This window comes from Temnothorax longispinosus, chromosome 6 (genome assembly GCF_030848805.1).
Source record: "Temnothorax longispinosus isolate EJ_2023e chromosome 6, Tlon_JGU_v1, whole genome shotgun sequence".
Classification (NCBI taxonomy): domain Eukaryota; kingdom Metazoa; phylum Arthropoda; class Insecta; order Hymenoptera; family Formicidae; genus Temnothorax; species Temnothorax longispinosus.
Window position 1 is genome coordinate 19,138,079 of NC_092363.1, and position 16,515 is coordinate 19,154,593.

Sequence of the window (16,515 nt, forward strand, 5' to 3'; positions counted from 1 at the left end):
AACTTGCCTTTTTTATTCTTGAATTTACATGGCACGATATATATTTACTATAACTCTCTCTATTTACCTATATATAAATCTAATGGGAAATAGCGAAATATCTTGATAATGTTCACTCGTTTCACATGTTTCAGACGCGCAAGATTATGAATTATATGACTAGGAAATTATATATCATTATTTTAGTACTTTGAAGGAAATTATATATCAAAAATATATAACATTATCTGCGTGCTTCGTAATAAGCAAAAAACCATAACTTACAATTTCCTGAGTCCTGTTTTGCAACACGACGCAATAATTGTTAGTATAGTTTTAAAATTGAACTCGTCCGGTATAGATAGACTACGAGTTTATGTCAGTTTACGCATTAGCAAAAATCAGCAAAAATCTACATTTAGGAAAGGTATTCTTGTAAACACGTTGATGCCACAATTCATCGACAGCATAATTAATATCTCTCAGATTATCACCCTAAACGTTTCGGCGAACATGTTCAATTTGTCATCGATGTTCCAAGGACTCAAAGGTATAAGAAAAGGAATAATATGCCAGTTATTCCGCGCTACGGATTTTGTGTCGTTGATGTATCCTTGCTTTTCGTTTTGTCGCATTCTGGGAATATTTCCATACAAGATCAACGTTTCGACCATCAAGGCTTCCAAACAATACTATATTCTATCGACCATTATTATGTGCGTTTTTTGCACGATCCAATTAAAAATTCTTTATGAGATCAATACTTCTAACAACATAGCATTCAAAAACATTGGGACACCCAAATTAATTGAACGTAACTTTTTCAACATTATCGGTGGTTTTGAAGTAGTTATCACATTCATTTTGAGTGGACCACGAATGCGTTTTCTTCAGAACTTACTGGAGCTCTCTTTAAAATTACCCGCGAAATCATATCAGAATTTATCTAGACTGATACATGCCAAGGACATTTTTGGATTTCTCTTTATGACAGTTCAATTGTCGACATTTTTTTACAACATGCAGTTTAGTATCGTCCGCAAGATTCATATACTATACGTCTTCTTGGTGGAGTTACAAATGGATATGCTATATATGAATTGTGTTTGCATACTAAAAGCTTGTTTCAAGCAAATCAACGACAATCTGGCGAATCTGCGTGAAATCAAGACGAAAGGTGAGCCATATCTCTTGAACGGCACCTATCATAAACAAAGAATTCCATTCCTACTGATGATGATCATAGCTTTGAAGAAGCAGCATTTGGCAGTCAGCGACACAGTACAGATGCTAAAAATGGTCTTCAGCTTGCAACTTCTTTCTACGCTAGTTATGACTTTCACTCAAATCACCTTCAATCTGTACTTTTACTTAGTGCAAATAAAAGGGGATGTGTCTATGAGTAATCAGGAAAGACAGCTTTATTTGCTGTACTTCATTATAACTGCAATATATTACTGTATAAAAATAATGTCGATAGTATGGGCTTGTGAGACCGGCAAGAATCAAGCCATGGAGATTAACAGCACCGTTCACGACGTGTTCAACACCACCAGCAATAAGCAAATAAAATACGAGGTAAATAGAAAGTATTTACAAACTTTAGTGACATATTCTATATACTTTTGTAATTAAATCCCGCGTATGCTAATACGATTATTAATATATTAATTTACCATGTTTATTTATAATTACACATCTTTCAATTCTATATTTAACAATTTTTTAATCTGACTTTACAGTTGCAACTATTTTCCTTGCAATTATCTCATTGTAAAAATACATTCTCCGCAAAGGGGGTTACTGTGGACGCAACACTCCTCACTGCGGTGAGTGATCAACCAATTATTTTCATTAATTGAATGTATAGATATGTTTAGTTATGTTTTACGGTATTATTGTTTTAGATGACAGGTGGCATTACCACGTATATATTATTTTTGATACAATTTTTGTCTGTGTCGAATTCTTGCAATGAAAATCTGTAATATATGTAATATAGTCAACAAATATACATGATTGAATGTAGAAGAAATATTTTAAATATATTAATTTTTATTAATGTAACCAGAATATCATTGTGAATAGAATTTTCCGTAATGTTTTATGCTTATAGAGATGTTGCGTAAATATACATGTATATATAAAAAAATTTGAAAATGTTATTTCACATAATGTTAACAATTAGTTGCAAATAGCTGATATGTTTTATTTATTTAAGTGTACATTGTAGTCAAACAATATATGTAATATATTCACCTCTGAGAAACAACACTTTCGCAATAATTAAAAACATTAAATTTTCTAGCCATAAGCTAAATAAAAATTGACTCGCTAGATCAGGAAACTTGCAAGAAAAGAATATATCTTATTAACAATAAGTCATAATCAAAACAACAGATATAATGCGTATTAGTTTCATTATAATATTCTGATTTATAACTGAATAGAAAAGAAATAAGCATAAATGATTGCGTGAACTACATTGTTAGTCATATTTACATTTATTGTCAGAGAATTTAAGTTTAGAACTGTGAACAATTGCTGCTTTTTGAGCGAGACAAGGCTAAAGGAATCTTTTGTTATGCGTCAAGTAACCATGGTGCTTTTCGATATACAACTGTACCTTCGGGATATAACGTGCAAAATAATGATGTGTAATTGTTGCGACCTATTAAATTAAGTATGCAAACATGAAACTGATAATATCGACTGCACAATATCCATGTGGATGAGTAATTCTCTTAGATAATGGTAATAAATTTCTTCTCTTTCGAGAGGAACTGTTACTCCAAAAATCCATGTTCTTATTGTATGTATAGAATATTCGATTTTTATGACACGATATTGATATCTATTTTTTGTGTTTTACCTCCATTCCAATCTCATTATTCTAATTTCATTATACCAATATCGACAGTCCTTAAATTATTGATATATATATAAATATAATTTAATCTGCTTTAAGCATAATTACATATCTAATTTCAATAAAAAATAATGGAAAAGAAATACGAGTATAAAAAACTTTTAATTTAATTAATTAAAACACTACATTGCATTGTATATTCACAAAATGCCATGAAGCAGTAGAAAAGTAGGTGCATTGCTAATAATAACAGCAAATCGAAAAAAATTTTACCATGAGTCCAGGAGCAACATTTATATAAAATAAAAGTTTGTCCTTTTGTTCTTGAATTTATAACAGCACGAGATCTATCTGCTATACTTTCCATTTACCTATATATGAATCTAATGGAAAATTGTGAAATATCTTGATAACGTTCACTCGTTCTGTACATGTTTCAGATGCGCAAGGTTATGAATTATATGACTAGAAAATTGTATATCATTATTTTAGTACTTCGAAGAAAGTTATATATAAAAAAATTTTATAACATTATATGCGTGCTTCGTAATAAGCAAAAAACCATAACTCACAATTTCCTGAGTCCTGTTTTGCAACACGACGCAATAATTGTTAGTAGTTTTAAAATTGAACTCGCTCAGTGTAGATAGACTGGTTTATGTCAGTTTACGGACATCTACATTTAGGAAAGAAGTTCTTGTAAACACGTTGAAGTCACAATGCATTTACGGCATAATTAATATCTCTCAGATTATCGTTCATCCTAAATGCTTCGGCGAGCATGTTCAATTTGTCATCGATGTTCCAAAGACCGAAAGAAAAAAGAAAAGGAAAAATATGGCAGCTATTCCGCGCTACGGATTTTATGTCGTTGATGTATCCTTGCTTCTCGTTTTGTCGCATTCTGGGGATATTTCCATACAAAATCAACGCTTCGACCATCAAGGCTTCTAAACAATGCTATATTCTATCGACCATTATTATCTGCGTTTTTTGCACGATGAAATTAAAAATTCTCTATGAGATCAATACTTCTAACAACATTGTATTCAAAAACATTGGTACACCAAGGGTAATTGAACGTAACTTTTTCTACATTAACAGTGGTTTTACAGTAGTCACCACATTTATTTTGAGTGGACCACGAATGCGTTTTCTTCAGACCTTACTGACGATCTCCTTGAAATTACCACCGAAATCATATCAGAATTTATCTAAACTGATTCATACCAAGGACATTTTTGGATTCCTCTTTATATCAGTTCAGTTTTCGATATTAATATATAACATGCAGTTTAGTATCGACCGCAAGATTTATGTACTATACATTTACTGCCTAATGCATCAGATGGATATGCTATATATAAATTGTGTTTGCATATTAAAAGCTTGTTTCAAGCAAATCAACGACAATCTGGCAAATCTGCGAGAATTGGACACGAAGGGCGAGCCATATCTTTTGAACGGCACCTATCGTGAACAAAGAATTCCATTCCTACTGATGAAGATCATAGCTTTGAAGAAGCAGCATTTGGCAATCAGCGAGACAGTACAGAAGCTAAAAATGGTCTTCACTTTGCAACTTCTTTCTACGATAGTTATGACTTTCACTCAAATCACCTTCAATTTGTACTTTTACTTAATGCAAATAAAAGGGGATGTGTCTATGAGCAATCAGGAAAGACAGATGTATGACATTGCTTTTGTTACAGTTGTAACATATTTGTCTACAAAATTAATGTTGATAGTATGGGCTTGTGAGACCGGCAAGAATCAAGCTATGGAGATCAACAGCACCGTTCATGACGTGTTCAACAGCACCAGCAATCAGCAAATAAAATACGAGGTAGATAAAAAGTATTTATCAACTTTAATGACATATTTTATATATCTTTCTAATTATAACGTGTCGCGTACGCTAATGCGATTTTTAATATAGTAATTTTTAATATAGTAAAATTAATAATTATACATCTTTCAATCCTATATTTAACAATTTTTTTTTATCTAACGTTGTAGTTACAGCTATTTTCTTTGCAATTATCGCATTGTGAAAATACATTCTCCGCAAAAGGGCTTACCGTGGACGCTACGCTCCTCACTAAGGTGAGTGATCAATCATATGTTTTCATGAATTAAAAGTAGGTATGTTTGGCTATGTTTTTAGTTTTATGGTATTGTTGTTTTAGATGGTAGGTGGCGTTACCACGTATATAGTAATTTTGATACAATTTATGTTTCTGTCGAATTTTTGCGATGGATAATCTGTAATAGATGTAATCTAATCAACAAAGAGATACATCATGGTTGAATGTAGAAGACATATTATAAATAAACTTATTTTTATTAATGTAAGCAGAATATTGTGAGTAGAATCTCCCGTAGTAAGATATTGCATTATACACACATATGTATAGACAAATTTAAAAATCTTATATTACATACGTGTTAATAATCAGTTGCAAACAGATGATATGATTTATTTATTTAAGTATACATTGTAGTCAGACAATATATGTAATATTCTCATTTTTGAGAAACGACACTTTTGCAGAAATTTTCGCAGTAATTAAAAACATTTTCTAGCCATAAGCTAAATAGAAATTGACTTACTAGATCAGGGAACTTGCAAGAAAGGAATACATCTTACTATAATAACAATAGGTCGTAATCAAAACAACAGATATATAGCTTATTAGTCTCATCATAATATTCTCATTTATAACTAAATAAAAAAGAAATAAGCATAAATGATTGCGTGAACTACATTGCTAGTCATATTTACATTTATTGTCCGATAATTTAAGTTAAGAACTGTGAACAATTGCTGCTTTTTGAGCGAGACCTGGATAAAGGAATATTTTGTTATGCGTCAAGTAACTATGGTGCTTTTCGATATACAACTGTACCTTCGAAATATAACGTGCAAAATAATGATGTGTAATTGTTGCGACTTATTAATTAAATATGCAAACATAAAACTGATAATATCGACTGCACAATATCCATGTGGATCGGTAATTCTCTTAGATAATGATAATAAATTTCTTCTTCTTCGAGAGGAACTTTTGCTCCAAAATTCCATGTTCTTATTGTATGTATAGAATATTCGATTTTTATGACAAAATGTTGATATCTATTTTTTGTGTTTTATCTCTATTCCAATTTTTATTATACCAATATCGACAGTCTTTAAATTAATATATATATACATATATATATATATATATATATATATATATAAAATTTAATCTGCTTTAAGCATAATTACGTATCTAATTTCAATAAAAGATAATAAAAAAAAATACGAGTATAAAGAACTTTTAATTTAATTAATTAAAACATTACATTGCATGTACATTCACAAAATGCCAGAAAGCACTAGAAAGTAGGTGCACTGGTAATAATCACCGCAAATCGAAAAAAATCTTACCATGAGTCCAGCAGCAACATTTATGTAAAATAAAAGTTTGCCTTTTTGTTCTTGAATTTATATCAGCACGAGATCTATCTGCTATACTTTCTATTTACCCATATATGAATCTAATGGAAAATTGTGAAATATCTTGATAACGTTCACTCGTTTTGTACATGTTCCAGATGCTCAAGGTTATGAATTATATGACTAGAAAATTGTATATCATTATTTTAGTACTTCGATGGAAGTTATCAAAAATTATATAACATTATCTGCGTGTTTCGTAATAAGCAAAAAACATAACTTACAATTTCCTGAGTCCTGTTTTGCAATACGACGCAATAATATAATTGTTAGTAGTTTTAGAATTGAACTCGTTCGGTGTAGACAGACTGCGAGTTTATGTCAGTTTACGCATTAGCAGCGTGAACAGCAAAAATCTACATTTAGGAAAAAAGTTCTTTGAAACACGTTAATGTCACAAATGCATTTACCGCATAATTAATATCTCTCAGATTATCGTTCATCTTAAATGCTTCGGCGAACATGTTCAATTTGTCATCGATGTTCCAAGGACCGAAAGGAAAAAAAAAAGGAAAAATATGGCAGCTATTCCGCGCTACGGATTTTGTGTCGTTGATGTATCCTTGCTTCTCGTTTTGTCGCATTCTGGGAATATTTCCATACAAGATCAACGCTTCGACCATCAGGACTTGCGAACCACGCTATATCCTATCGACCATCATTATCTGCGTTTTTTGCACGATCGAATTAAAAATTCTCTATGACATCAATACTTATAAGAATATTACATTCAAAAACATTGGTACACCAAGGGTAATTGAACGTAACTTTTTCTACATTAACAGTGGTTTTACAGTAGTCACCACATTCATTTTGAGTGGACCACGAATGCGTTTTCTTCAGACCTTACTGACGATCTCCTTGAAATTACCCCCAAAATCATATCAGAATTTATCTAAACTAATCTATGCCAAGGACATTTTTGGATTTCTCTTTATATCAGTTTTTTTGATAATAATGTACAACTTGCAGTTTAGTATCGTCCGCAAGATTTATGAACTATACATTTATTGGTTGATGCTTCAGATGGATATGCTATATATAAATTGTGTTTGCATATTAAAAGCTTGTTTCAAGCAAATCAACGACAATCTGGCAAATCTGCGAGAATTGGACACAAAGGGCGAGCCGTATCTTTTGAACGGCACCTATCGTGAACAAACAATTCCATTACTACTGATGAAGATCATAGCTTTGAAGAAGCAGCATTTGGCAATCAGCGAGACAGTACAGAAGCTAAAAATGGTCTTCACTTTGCAACTTCTTTCTACGATAGTTATGACTTTCACTCAAATCACCTTCAGTCTGTACATTTATTTAATGCATATAAAAGGGGATGCGTCTATGAGCAATCAGCAAAGACAGATTTATGACATTACTGCTGTTGTAGTTGTAACATATTTTTCTACAAAATTAATGTTGATAGTATGGGCTTGTGAGACCGGCAAGAATCAAGCCATGGAGATCAACAGCACCGTTTACGACGTGTTCAACAGCACCAGCAATCAGCAAATAAAATACGAGGTAAATAAAAAGTATTTACCAACTTTAATGACATATTTTATATATCTTTCTAATTATAATGTGTCGCGTACGCTAATGCGATTTTTAATATAGTAATTTTTAAAATAGTAAAATTAATATAATTATGCATCTTTCAATCCTATATTTAATAATTTTCTTTATCTAACGTTGTAGATGCAGCTGTTTTCTTTGCAATTATCGCATTGTAAAAATACATTCTCTGCAAAGGGGCTTACCGTGGACGCTACGCTCCTCACTAAGGTGAGTGATCAATTATTTGATTTTATTAAATAAGTGTAATTAGTTATTAAGTAAGTACATATGTTTAGCTATGTTTTATGGTATTGTTGTTTTAGATGGCAGGTAGCATTGCCACGTATTTAGTAATTTTGATACAATTTCTGTTCATGTCGAATTCTTGCGATGGATAATCTGTAATAGATGTAATTTAGTCGACAAAGAGATACATCATGGTTGAATGTAGAAGATATATTTTAAATCGTTGAGTATAGAGGCTCTGTTGGAAATCCAATCGTGAAGAAAATAGGGCTAATTAAGAGCCATTAGTTCGAACTAATTATTGACTGAACAAATCTTTTGCATCGAGAACAGCGAATGGCTCTTAATTAGCCCTGTTTCCTTCACGATATATTTTAAATATACTTATTTTTATTAATGTAAGCAGAATATCATTGTAAGTAGAGTCTCCCGTGGTGAGACATTGCATTATACACACATATGTATAGACAAATTTAAAAATCTTATTTCACATACGTGTTAATAAATTAGTTGCAAACGGATGATGTGTTTTATTTATTTAAGTATATATTGTAGTCAGACAATATATGTAATATATTCACTTTTGAAATACATTACTTTAGAATTATTAAATAAATCATATTTAATTTCTTAATACTCCTGCGTTATAATTTATATAAATTACTACTTAAATATTAATAAATCAATTTATTTTTGATGTGCAAAAATATCTATAATTAATACATTAAATTGCGTTTCGAATAAAATGTTGCTTTGCGATGACTGATATAGTAATATACAAATGAGTAAAGAAGTTACTTTTTTATTTTATTGATGTTACATTGATGGCGATATTAATGCGACGATTCAGTGATAAATGCAATCTTGCAAATTTGAAATTATATCTCCACATTCTGCGCTGAAAGCTGAAAGTCGTATAATTTTCAAACATTTTCGTTGTCACCACAAAGTGCCTTTCTTCTTATTCAACAAGTATTACGCAGAATTGTACTTCTTTTATTACTTTGTTATTATCGAATCATAAAGTTTCTTTCATATCTGACAATTCGAAAGTCACATGTCAATAATTTTCTCAAATGTTTAACGTAAGTGATGAGATAATTCTTCCAAAATTGAATTTTTTAATGTAAAATTGCACCTTTTTGATATATTTTTGAATCGTCTGCGGACGCGTAAATATTTATAGTTTCAGTACTGCAGAAAGTAATGAAAACGTTGGCTGTTCTAGCCACAAGCTAAGTGTGAGTAGAAACTGACTTGCAATCAGAGAAATTGCAAGAATGCAGGGAATATATTACTAATCATAAATCAAAACAACAGATACAGTACTTATTCATTTCTTGGTAAAATTGTGATATTTTATGACTAAATACGGAGTAAATAAGCATAAATGATTATATAAAGGACATTCAAATAAACAACTTACATATAATAAATATTTGATGTACATATACGTATAATTATATGTATAAATATGTATAAATGTTCATCAAATATTTATTATACGTAAACTATAATGTATCTGTTATATAATCAGTTAAGAATTTTATTCAGAATATATCGATTAATTTTAATCGAGATGGTAGCATCGAGGTAGTAGTACCTCTATTAATTCTATTCGAGGTAATAGCATTGTCTTTGCACTAGAATAAAGTCTTTCGTAAGAATACATTTCTTATAAATGTTTTTCACAATGACATTTCTTAAAATATGCTCAATTTAACAATATTTGCATGTACACGATTTATGCGCGCGTTCACACGCAAAGTTTATTTTGTTGTATTGAAATAAACGTGCAAAAATTTTTGTAAATCATAATTACCTAGTATAAATTGAGGTAAGAAAATAAATATTTAACATAACATGTTGTATGAGTAAAAAATAGGTATTAGTATTTTTAAACCCTGAATAACATATTTGCGTGTATATTTATAATTACGCATTTATGTGTATTTGTTTGTTTGTTTGATAAGACCCAAAGAACTATATTTTGAAGAGTTGTGATATAAGAACATCCTACTTGAATAAAAATGTAAAGTTTAAAAATAATTAATCTTTATTAATGGATCCTTGAAACAGCCATTGACTATCCACGTCGACGGCAATCTGTCTTGTGCTTCGTGTACTCATAATCCATATTGTCATAGCAATTATACATAATTTCTTTATATTCTGCGTCCGAACAATAACAAATGTCGATCGAAGAGACCATGGTTACTTCACGACTAACAAGTGACCCATTGAGTCCTTACCACTTGACACTCCCGCAGTTTTAAATTCAAACTTGGTACGAATAGATCGACACTGAAGAGTTCGTATTGGTACACATATTTGTTATAAAAAGACAAACTTTAATGGCATAAAAAAACTGAAGCTCTCTCAATCATGATTTACTAGGTAATAGAGTGCATTTATAAAGTGATTAATAATTTTTAAAATTGTTAGTTCTTCAACACTCCACTAATTCTGTTCAGCTTGTCGTCGAAGTTACAAGGACGAGCCAATGCCAAAATGTGGAAAAGATGGCGATTGTTCCACGCCACGGATTTCGAATCGTTGATGTATCCCTCATTTACATTTTGCTATATTCTTGGAATATTCCCGTATAAGATCAATGCTTCGATTTTCAATATTTCTAAACCACGTTACATTCTTTCTACCGTAGTTATGTGTGTTTGTCTTATTGGCTTATTGAGAAGTCTCTATTTGATGGACATTTGTGGAATCCCGAAGTCGAAAGGGGTACCCAGGACTCTTGAGCGTAATTGCTTTTACATACTCAGTGGTTTTGTGGCGGTCGTTACGCACATTTTGAGTGGTCCACGAATGCGTTTGCTCCAAACCATAATGGAAATCTCTTGGAAATTGCCTCCGGAGTCATACCAGAAGCTATCCAGACTAATTCACGCCAAGGACATTTTAGGCTCCTTTCTACTACTTATAGAAGTGCCGATGTATTTCATGATGAATTTCCATATTGTATTCAAGATTTTCTTAGCATACGTTAGTCTAATAATGTTTGAGATGGATATGCTGTATATGAATTGTGTTTGTGTACTAAAAGCTTGTTTCAAGCAAATCAGTGATAATCTGGAGCATGTACGGGACCACATGATGAATGATGAAGTATATCATCTCAGTCGAATGTACCGCAAGCAAAGAAGTCCATTCTTGCTAATTAAACTAAAGGTCTTGAAAAAACAGCATCAAATGATTAGTAACGCAGTGCAGATGCTGAATACGACTTTCAATTTGCAACTGCTTGTTACTATAACTTTATCTTTCGCTGAAATTACTTTTTTGCTCTACTTTCATATATTGTATTGGCAAAAGGGCATTTCGATGATCAATGTAGATGATCGTATCTATGAAGTGTTCTTGATGACGTCCATACCGTATTATTCTATAAAAATAATGTTGATAGTGTGGGCCTGTGAATCCACCAAGAATCAGGCTTTGCAGATTGGCACCACTATTCATGACGTATTTAACAGCACTGGCGATAATGAAATAAAAAACGAGGTAATAAAATATATTATTTAATCTGTACATTTTCTAAATAAGCTGCTAGTGCAAGTTTTATACATTAAATCTAAATTTATGATCTAAATTTGTATTTTCCAATTATGTTATTAAGATTTACGATATGATGATTTTGCAGTTGCAATTGTTTTCCTTGCAAGTTCTTCATCGCAAAAATATATTTTCCGCAATGGGTCTCACTGTAGATGCGAAGCTTCTCACTGCGGTAAGCATATCGATTATATGTTTATAAATATTAAAAGAGATTAATTCATTTTCTTAATTTTCGGATTTTGTTTTTAGATGGTGGGTAATATCAGCACGTATTTATTAATATTGATACAATTTTTAAATATGTCACATTTTTGCGCTAAAGAAATCGCTACAAATGTTACAGAAATAAATCAATAAAATAAAGAAGGTACAGTCAATTGTGTAAATATCTATTTTAGTAGTAAAGATATTATCTTTCTTATTAGAATATTTTAGTAGAGTATGAATAGGCAAAGTTAATATTGCATTGCTGCAATATTTCATAAATCTATTTTTATTACTTTATTGACGGTTTATTATATATCATTTCCTGGCTTTAAATTGCTGATTTCTCATCTCAAGTTTCAAAATAATTTTAAGACCTGACATAATAGAGCAATTTGAACAGCGGCATTGTTTCTTGTGACCGGAAATTATAAGAAACACATACTCTGATTAGCGTTACTTGACAAAAAAAATTTTTGTCGGTCTGTATAATCTTTTATACCTATGTTTTTTCTAGTTGATATTCTAGTTGATAATGCTATTTATACTCAGCAAATTTAAGTTCAAAACTGGGAACACAATTAAACAAATTAGTGCATCGAGGAGAGACTAAGGAGATATTTTGTTAAGTGTCAAGTAACCATGGTATTCTTCGATGGACAACTGTACACTCCAGATACAACGTATAGAATAATGATGTTGCGACTCATAAAATCAAGTATGCAAACATGAAACAGATAATATCGACTGCACAATATTCATGTAAAAGAGTAATTCTCCAAAATATGCTAGTTTTTTTTCTTCGAATTTTTGTTTTAAAAATCCATATCTTTACTGCGTGTACAGAATACTTGATATTTTTATGACACAATTTAAAGATCTGTTTTTTTTTTAATTTTCTACATACATTTTAATTTTTATCATACAAATATTCTTAAATTAATAGTTTAATCTGCGTTAAACAGAGTTACATATCAAATTTCAACAAAAAATAATAGAAAAAACAAAAATATAAAAAGCATTTTTAATTCAACTAAAACATTATATGGCATATTAACAAAATATCGCAAAGCAGCAGAAAGTAGGTGCAGCGCTAATAATCATAGTAGATCGGAAAAAAGTCTTACCGTGAGCCCGCAACATTCTTTTGTGAAAAGTAAAAGTTTGCATTTTTGTTCTTGAATATGAGTATAATAGTACGAGATGTATCAGCTATAACTTTTCATGTACCTATATAATGTATATATCTAATGCAAAATTGCGAAATATCTTGATAATGTTCATTCGACTTGTACAAGTTTTAGATGCGCAATATTATGAATTATGTGACAGTTATTACATATCATTAACTCATGTGTGCTTCAAAGGTGATAAGATCCATATAATAGTTACTTCTTATGACATAAAAATTCCCAAGTTCTGTTTTGCAACATGACGCAATAATTGTTAGTAGTTTTAAAATTAAACTCGTAAGGACTAGATAGACTGCGAAAAGTTTATTTCAGCTTAGTCGTAAGAACACAGCAGAAAGTTATACACTTAAAAAAAATTCTTGTAAACACGTTGATATCAAAGTGCATTGATAACATAATTAATATTTCTTAGATTATATAGTCTATAATTTAAATTATCATTCTCCCATATCGCTTCGGTAAACATGTTCAATTCGTCATCGATGTTCCAAGGACTCAAAGGAAAAAGAAAAGAAAAAATATGGCAGCTATTCCGCGCTACGGATTTTGTGTCGTTGATGTATCCGTGCTTCTGGTTTTGTCGCATTCTGGGAATATTTCCATACAAGATCAACGCTTCGACCATCAAGACTTGTAAACCACGCTATATCCTATCGACCATCATTATCTGCGTTTTTTGCATCCTTGAATTAATAAATCTCTATGACGCCAATATTTCTAAAAATTATGTAGTTGAAAAAGTTGGGATACCTGAGATGCTTGATTTTAACAGTAGCCACATTGTCGGTGGTTTCATAGTACTCACCACGTTCATTTTGAGTGGACCACGAATGCGTTTACTACAAACCATACTGGAGCTCTCTTTGAAATTACCTCCGAAATCATATCAGAACTTATCTGGACTGATCCATGCCAAAGACATTATTGGATTCTCCTTTTTAGTCGTACAAATGTGGATATATTTCAATTTAATACGTAATGTCTTGCGCACGTTTCTTCTATTATACATAGGCTCGCTGATATTCATAATGGATATGCTATATATGAATTGTGTTTGCATATTAAAAGCTTGTTTCAAGCAAATCAACGACAATCTGGCGAATCTGCGAGAACTTGTGACAAATGGTGAGCCATATTGCTTGAGTGGCACCTATCACGAGCAAAGAATCTCATTTCTACTGATGGAGATTATAGCTTTAAAAAAGCGTCACCTGGCAATCAACGACTCAGTACAGACGCTAAAAATGGTCTTCAGTTTACACCTTCTATCAACGATAGCTATAACTTTCATTCAAATCACTTTATGTTTGTACTATTATTTAATGAAACTACATGGGGGTGAACCTTTGAGCAAAGAAGAAATACAGATATATTACAACGCCTGTATTATGGCTGTAACATATAACTCTATAAAATTGGTGTTGATAGTGTGGGCCTGCGAAACTGGCAAGAATCAAGCTATGGAAATCAGCACTACCGTTTACGAAGTGTTCAATAGTGCCAGCGATAAGCAAATAAAATACGAGGTAGATTTAAACAATTTACAACTTTAGAGGCATATTTTATATATTTTGCTATGTCCCACGCATGCTAATGTAGTAATATATCTAATTTATAATTAGTTTTTTAATCTTATATTGAACAATTTTTTAATAACGTTGATAAATAATTACGTTGTAGTTGCAGTTATTTTCTTTGCAACTATCGCATTGTGAAAATAGGTTCTCCGCAAAGGGGCTTACTGTTGATGCTACGCTTCTCACTGCGGTGAGCGATCACTCATTTGCTTTTATTAAACAAATGTAGATACATTTAGCTTTATTTTATAGTATTGTTCTTTTAGATGGCAGGTGGCATTATCACGTATTTAGTAATTTTGGTACAATTCTTGGTCACATGGAATTCTTGCAATGAAAAATCTGTAATGGATTCGATCTAGAAAAAAAAAATTAAACACATGATCGAACATGAAAAAAATATTTTAAATTAACTTTTTTTTATCACTGTCAGTAAAATATCGTTGTGAGTAGAGTCTCTTGTAGTGCTTTATATGTACATATATGTACAGAAAAGTATAAAAATCTGATATCATATAGAATGTTATATATAATAATCAGTTGCAAACAACTGATACATTTTGTTTATTTATGTGTAGTCAGACATACGCAATTTACATAATATATGCATATTTGAGATATATCACTTTGGAATTATTAAATACATCACAAAATCTAATTTCTCAATTACTCTTGCGTTATAATTTATATAGATTAATATTTAAATATTAGTATGCTAGCTCATTAATGTAAGCAACACGCGAAAACATTTGCTATTCACAATTATCCTGTATATAAGTTAAACTTGATCAGCGGTGTGTCATGATATAAATGTCTCACTCGTAAACTAAAAATTATTAATTATATTGTCTGTGCATTATAACATCAATATGATTGCGACAACTTACTTTCTCTCCATATGTAATCTCTTATTTTTATTTTTCTCATTAAATACGTGAACAAGATTGCATGTCCTATTTACATTCAGCGAGTTCAAAACTGAAAACAATTGCTGCATCGAATGACATAAAGCTAAAAGGATATTTTGTTAGACGTTAAGTAACGGTTAAATAACCATAGTGTTCTTCGATGGGTAACTGTATTCTTGAGATACAACGCGTAGAATAATATAAAAAGTTAAAGCGCTCGCATAAATATACGTAAAATAATGATGTGTAATTGACGCGACACATCAAATTATATATGCAAACATGAAATACAGATAATATCGACCGCACAATATCCACGTGGACAAGTAATTCTTCAAGATATTCTAGTTTCCCCTTCTTCGACTTTTTGCTTTAAAAATTCATATTTCACCTGCGTATATAGAATGCTATCTTTATGATACAATTTTGAAATGTATTTTTTATTTTCTACATACATTCTAATTTTCTTTATATAAATATCGAATTACAGTTCTTAAATTAATCATTTAATCTGCTTTAAGCATAGTTACTATACATATCTAATTTCAATAAGAGATAATAAAGAGATGTAAAAGAAATAAGAATATGAAAAGCATTTAATTTAATTAAAGCATTATATAGCATATATATTCACAAAATGTCGCAAAGCAGCAGAAAGTAAGTGCATTGCTAATAATCATCCGATAGGAAAAAATTTTACCATGAGTCTACCAGCAACATTTATGTAAAATAAAAAAGGCTTTCAATTTCTGACTTTATATCAGCATGAGATGTATCTACTATGACTTTCGTGTATCTCCAATACAAATATATACAATATATACAATGAAAAATTGCGAAATATCTTGATAATGCTTCTTCGTTTTGTACAAGTTCTAGATGCGCAAGATTATGAGTTACATGA

At 30.9% G+C, this 16,515-nt stretch overlaps 5 protein-coding genes across 5 annotated transcripts; all 5 read left to right on the top strand.

Annotated features, from left to right (window-relative positions):
• Positions 1-300: 300 nt before the first annotated feature.
• Positions 301-2,809, top strand: LOC139814674 (uncharacterized). The gene is made up of 3 exons (XM_071781111.1): positions 301-1,557; positions 1,722-1,808; positions 1,887-2,809. The coding sequence occupies exons 1-3, from the start codon at positions 427-429 to the stop codon at positions 1,965-1,967; spliced, it is 1,299 nt and encodes a 432-aa protein (XP_071637212.1). The 5' UTR covers positions 301-426; the 3' UTR covers positions 1,968-2,809.
• Positions 2,810-3,452: 643 nt separating this feature from the next.
• Positions 3,453-6,030, top strand: LOC139814605 (uncharacterized). The gene is made up of 3 exons (XM_071781006.1): positions 3,453-4,694; positions 4,868-4,954; positions 5,038-6,030. The coding sequence occupies exons 1-3, from the start codon at positions 3,630-3,632 to the stop codon at positions 5,110-5,112; spliced, it is 1,227 nt and encodes a 408-aa protein (XP_071637107.1). The 5' UTR covers positions 3,453-3,629; the 3' UTR covers positions 5,113-6,030.
• Positions 6,031-6,138: 108 nt separating this feature from the next.
• Positions 6,139-8,695, top strand: LOC139814650 (uncharacterized). The gene is made up of 3 exons (XM_071781077.1): positions 6,139-7,874; positions 8,049-8,135; positions 8,231-8,695. The coding sequence occupies exons 1-3, from the start codon at positions 6,813-6,815 to the stop codon at positions 8,303-8,305; spliced, it is 1,224 nt and encodes a 407-aa protein (XP_071637178.1). The 5' UTR covers positions 6,139-6,812; the 3' UTR covers positions 8,306-8,695.
• Positions 8,696-9,230: 535 nt separating this feature from the next.
• On the top strand, positions 9,231-12,121 carry LOC139814659 (uncharacterized). The gene is made up of 4 exons (XM_071781087.1): positions 9,231-10,550; positions 10,628-11,675; positions 11,815-11,901; positions 11,979-12,121. The coding sequence occupies exons 2-4, from the start codon at positions 10,665-10,667 to the stop codon at positions 12,084-12,086; spliced, it is 1,206 nt and encodes a 401-aa protein (XP_071637188.1). The 5' UTR covers positions 9,231-10,550; positions 10,628-10,664; the 3' UTR covers positions 12,087-12,121.
• Positions 12,122-12,856: 735 nt separating this feature from the next.
• On the top strand, positions 12,857-16,430 carry LOC139814658 (uncharacterized). Its single transcript, XM_071781086.1, has 3 exons — positions 12,857-14,652; positions 14,807-14,893; positions 14,970-16,430. The coding sequence occupies exons 1-3, from the start codon at positions 13,591-13,593 to the stop codon at positions 15,063-15,065; spliced, it is 1,245 nt and encodes a 414-aa protein (XP_071637187.1). The 5' UTR covers positions 12,857-13,590; the 3' UTR covers positions 15,066-16,430.
• Positions 16,431-16,515: the final 85 nt, after the last annotated feature.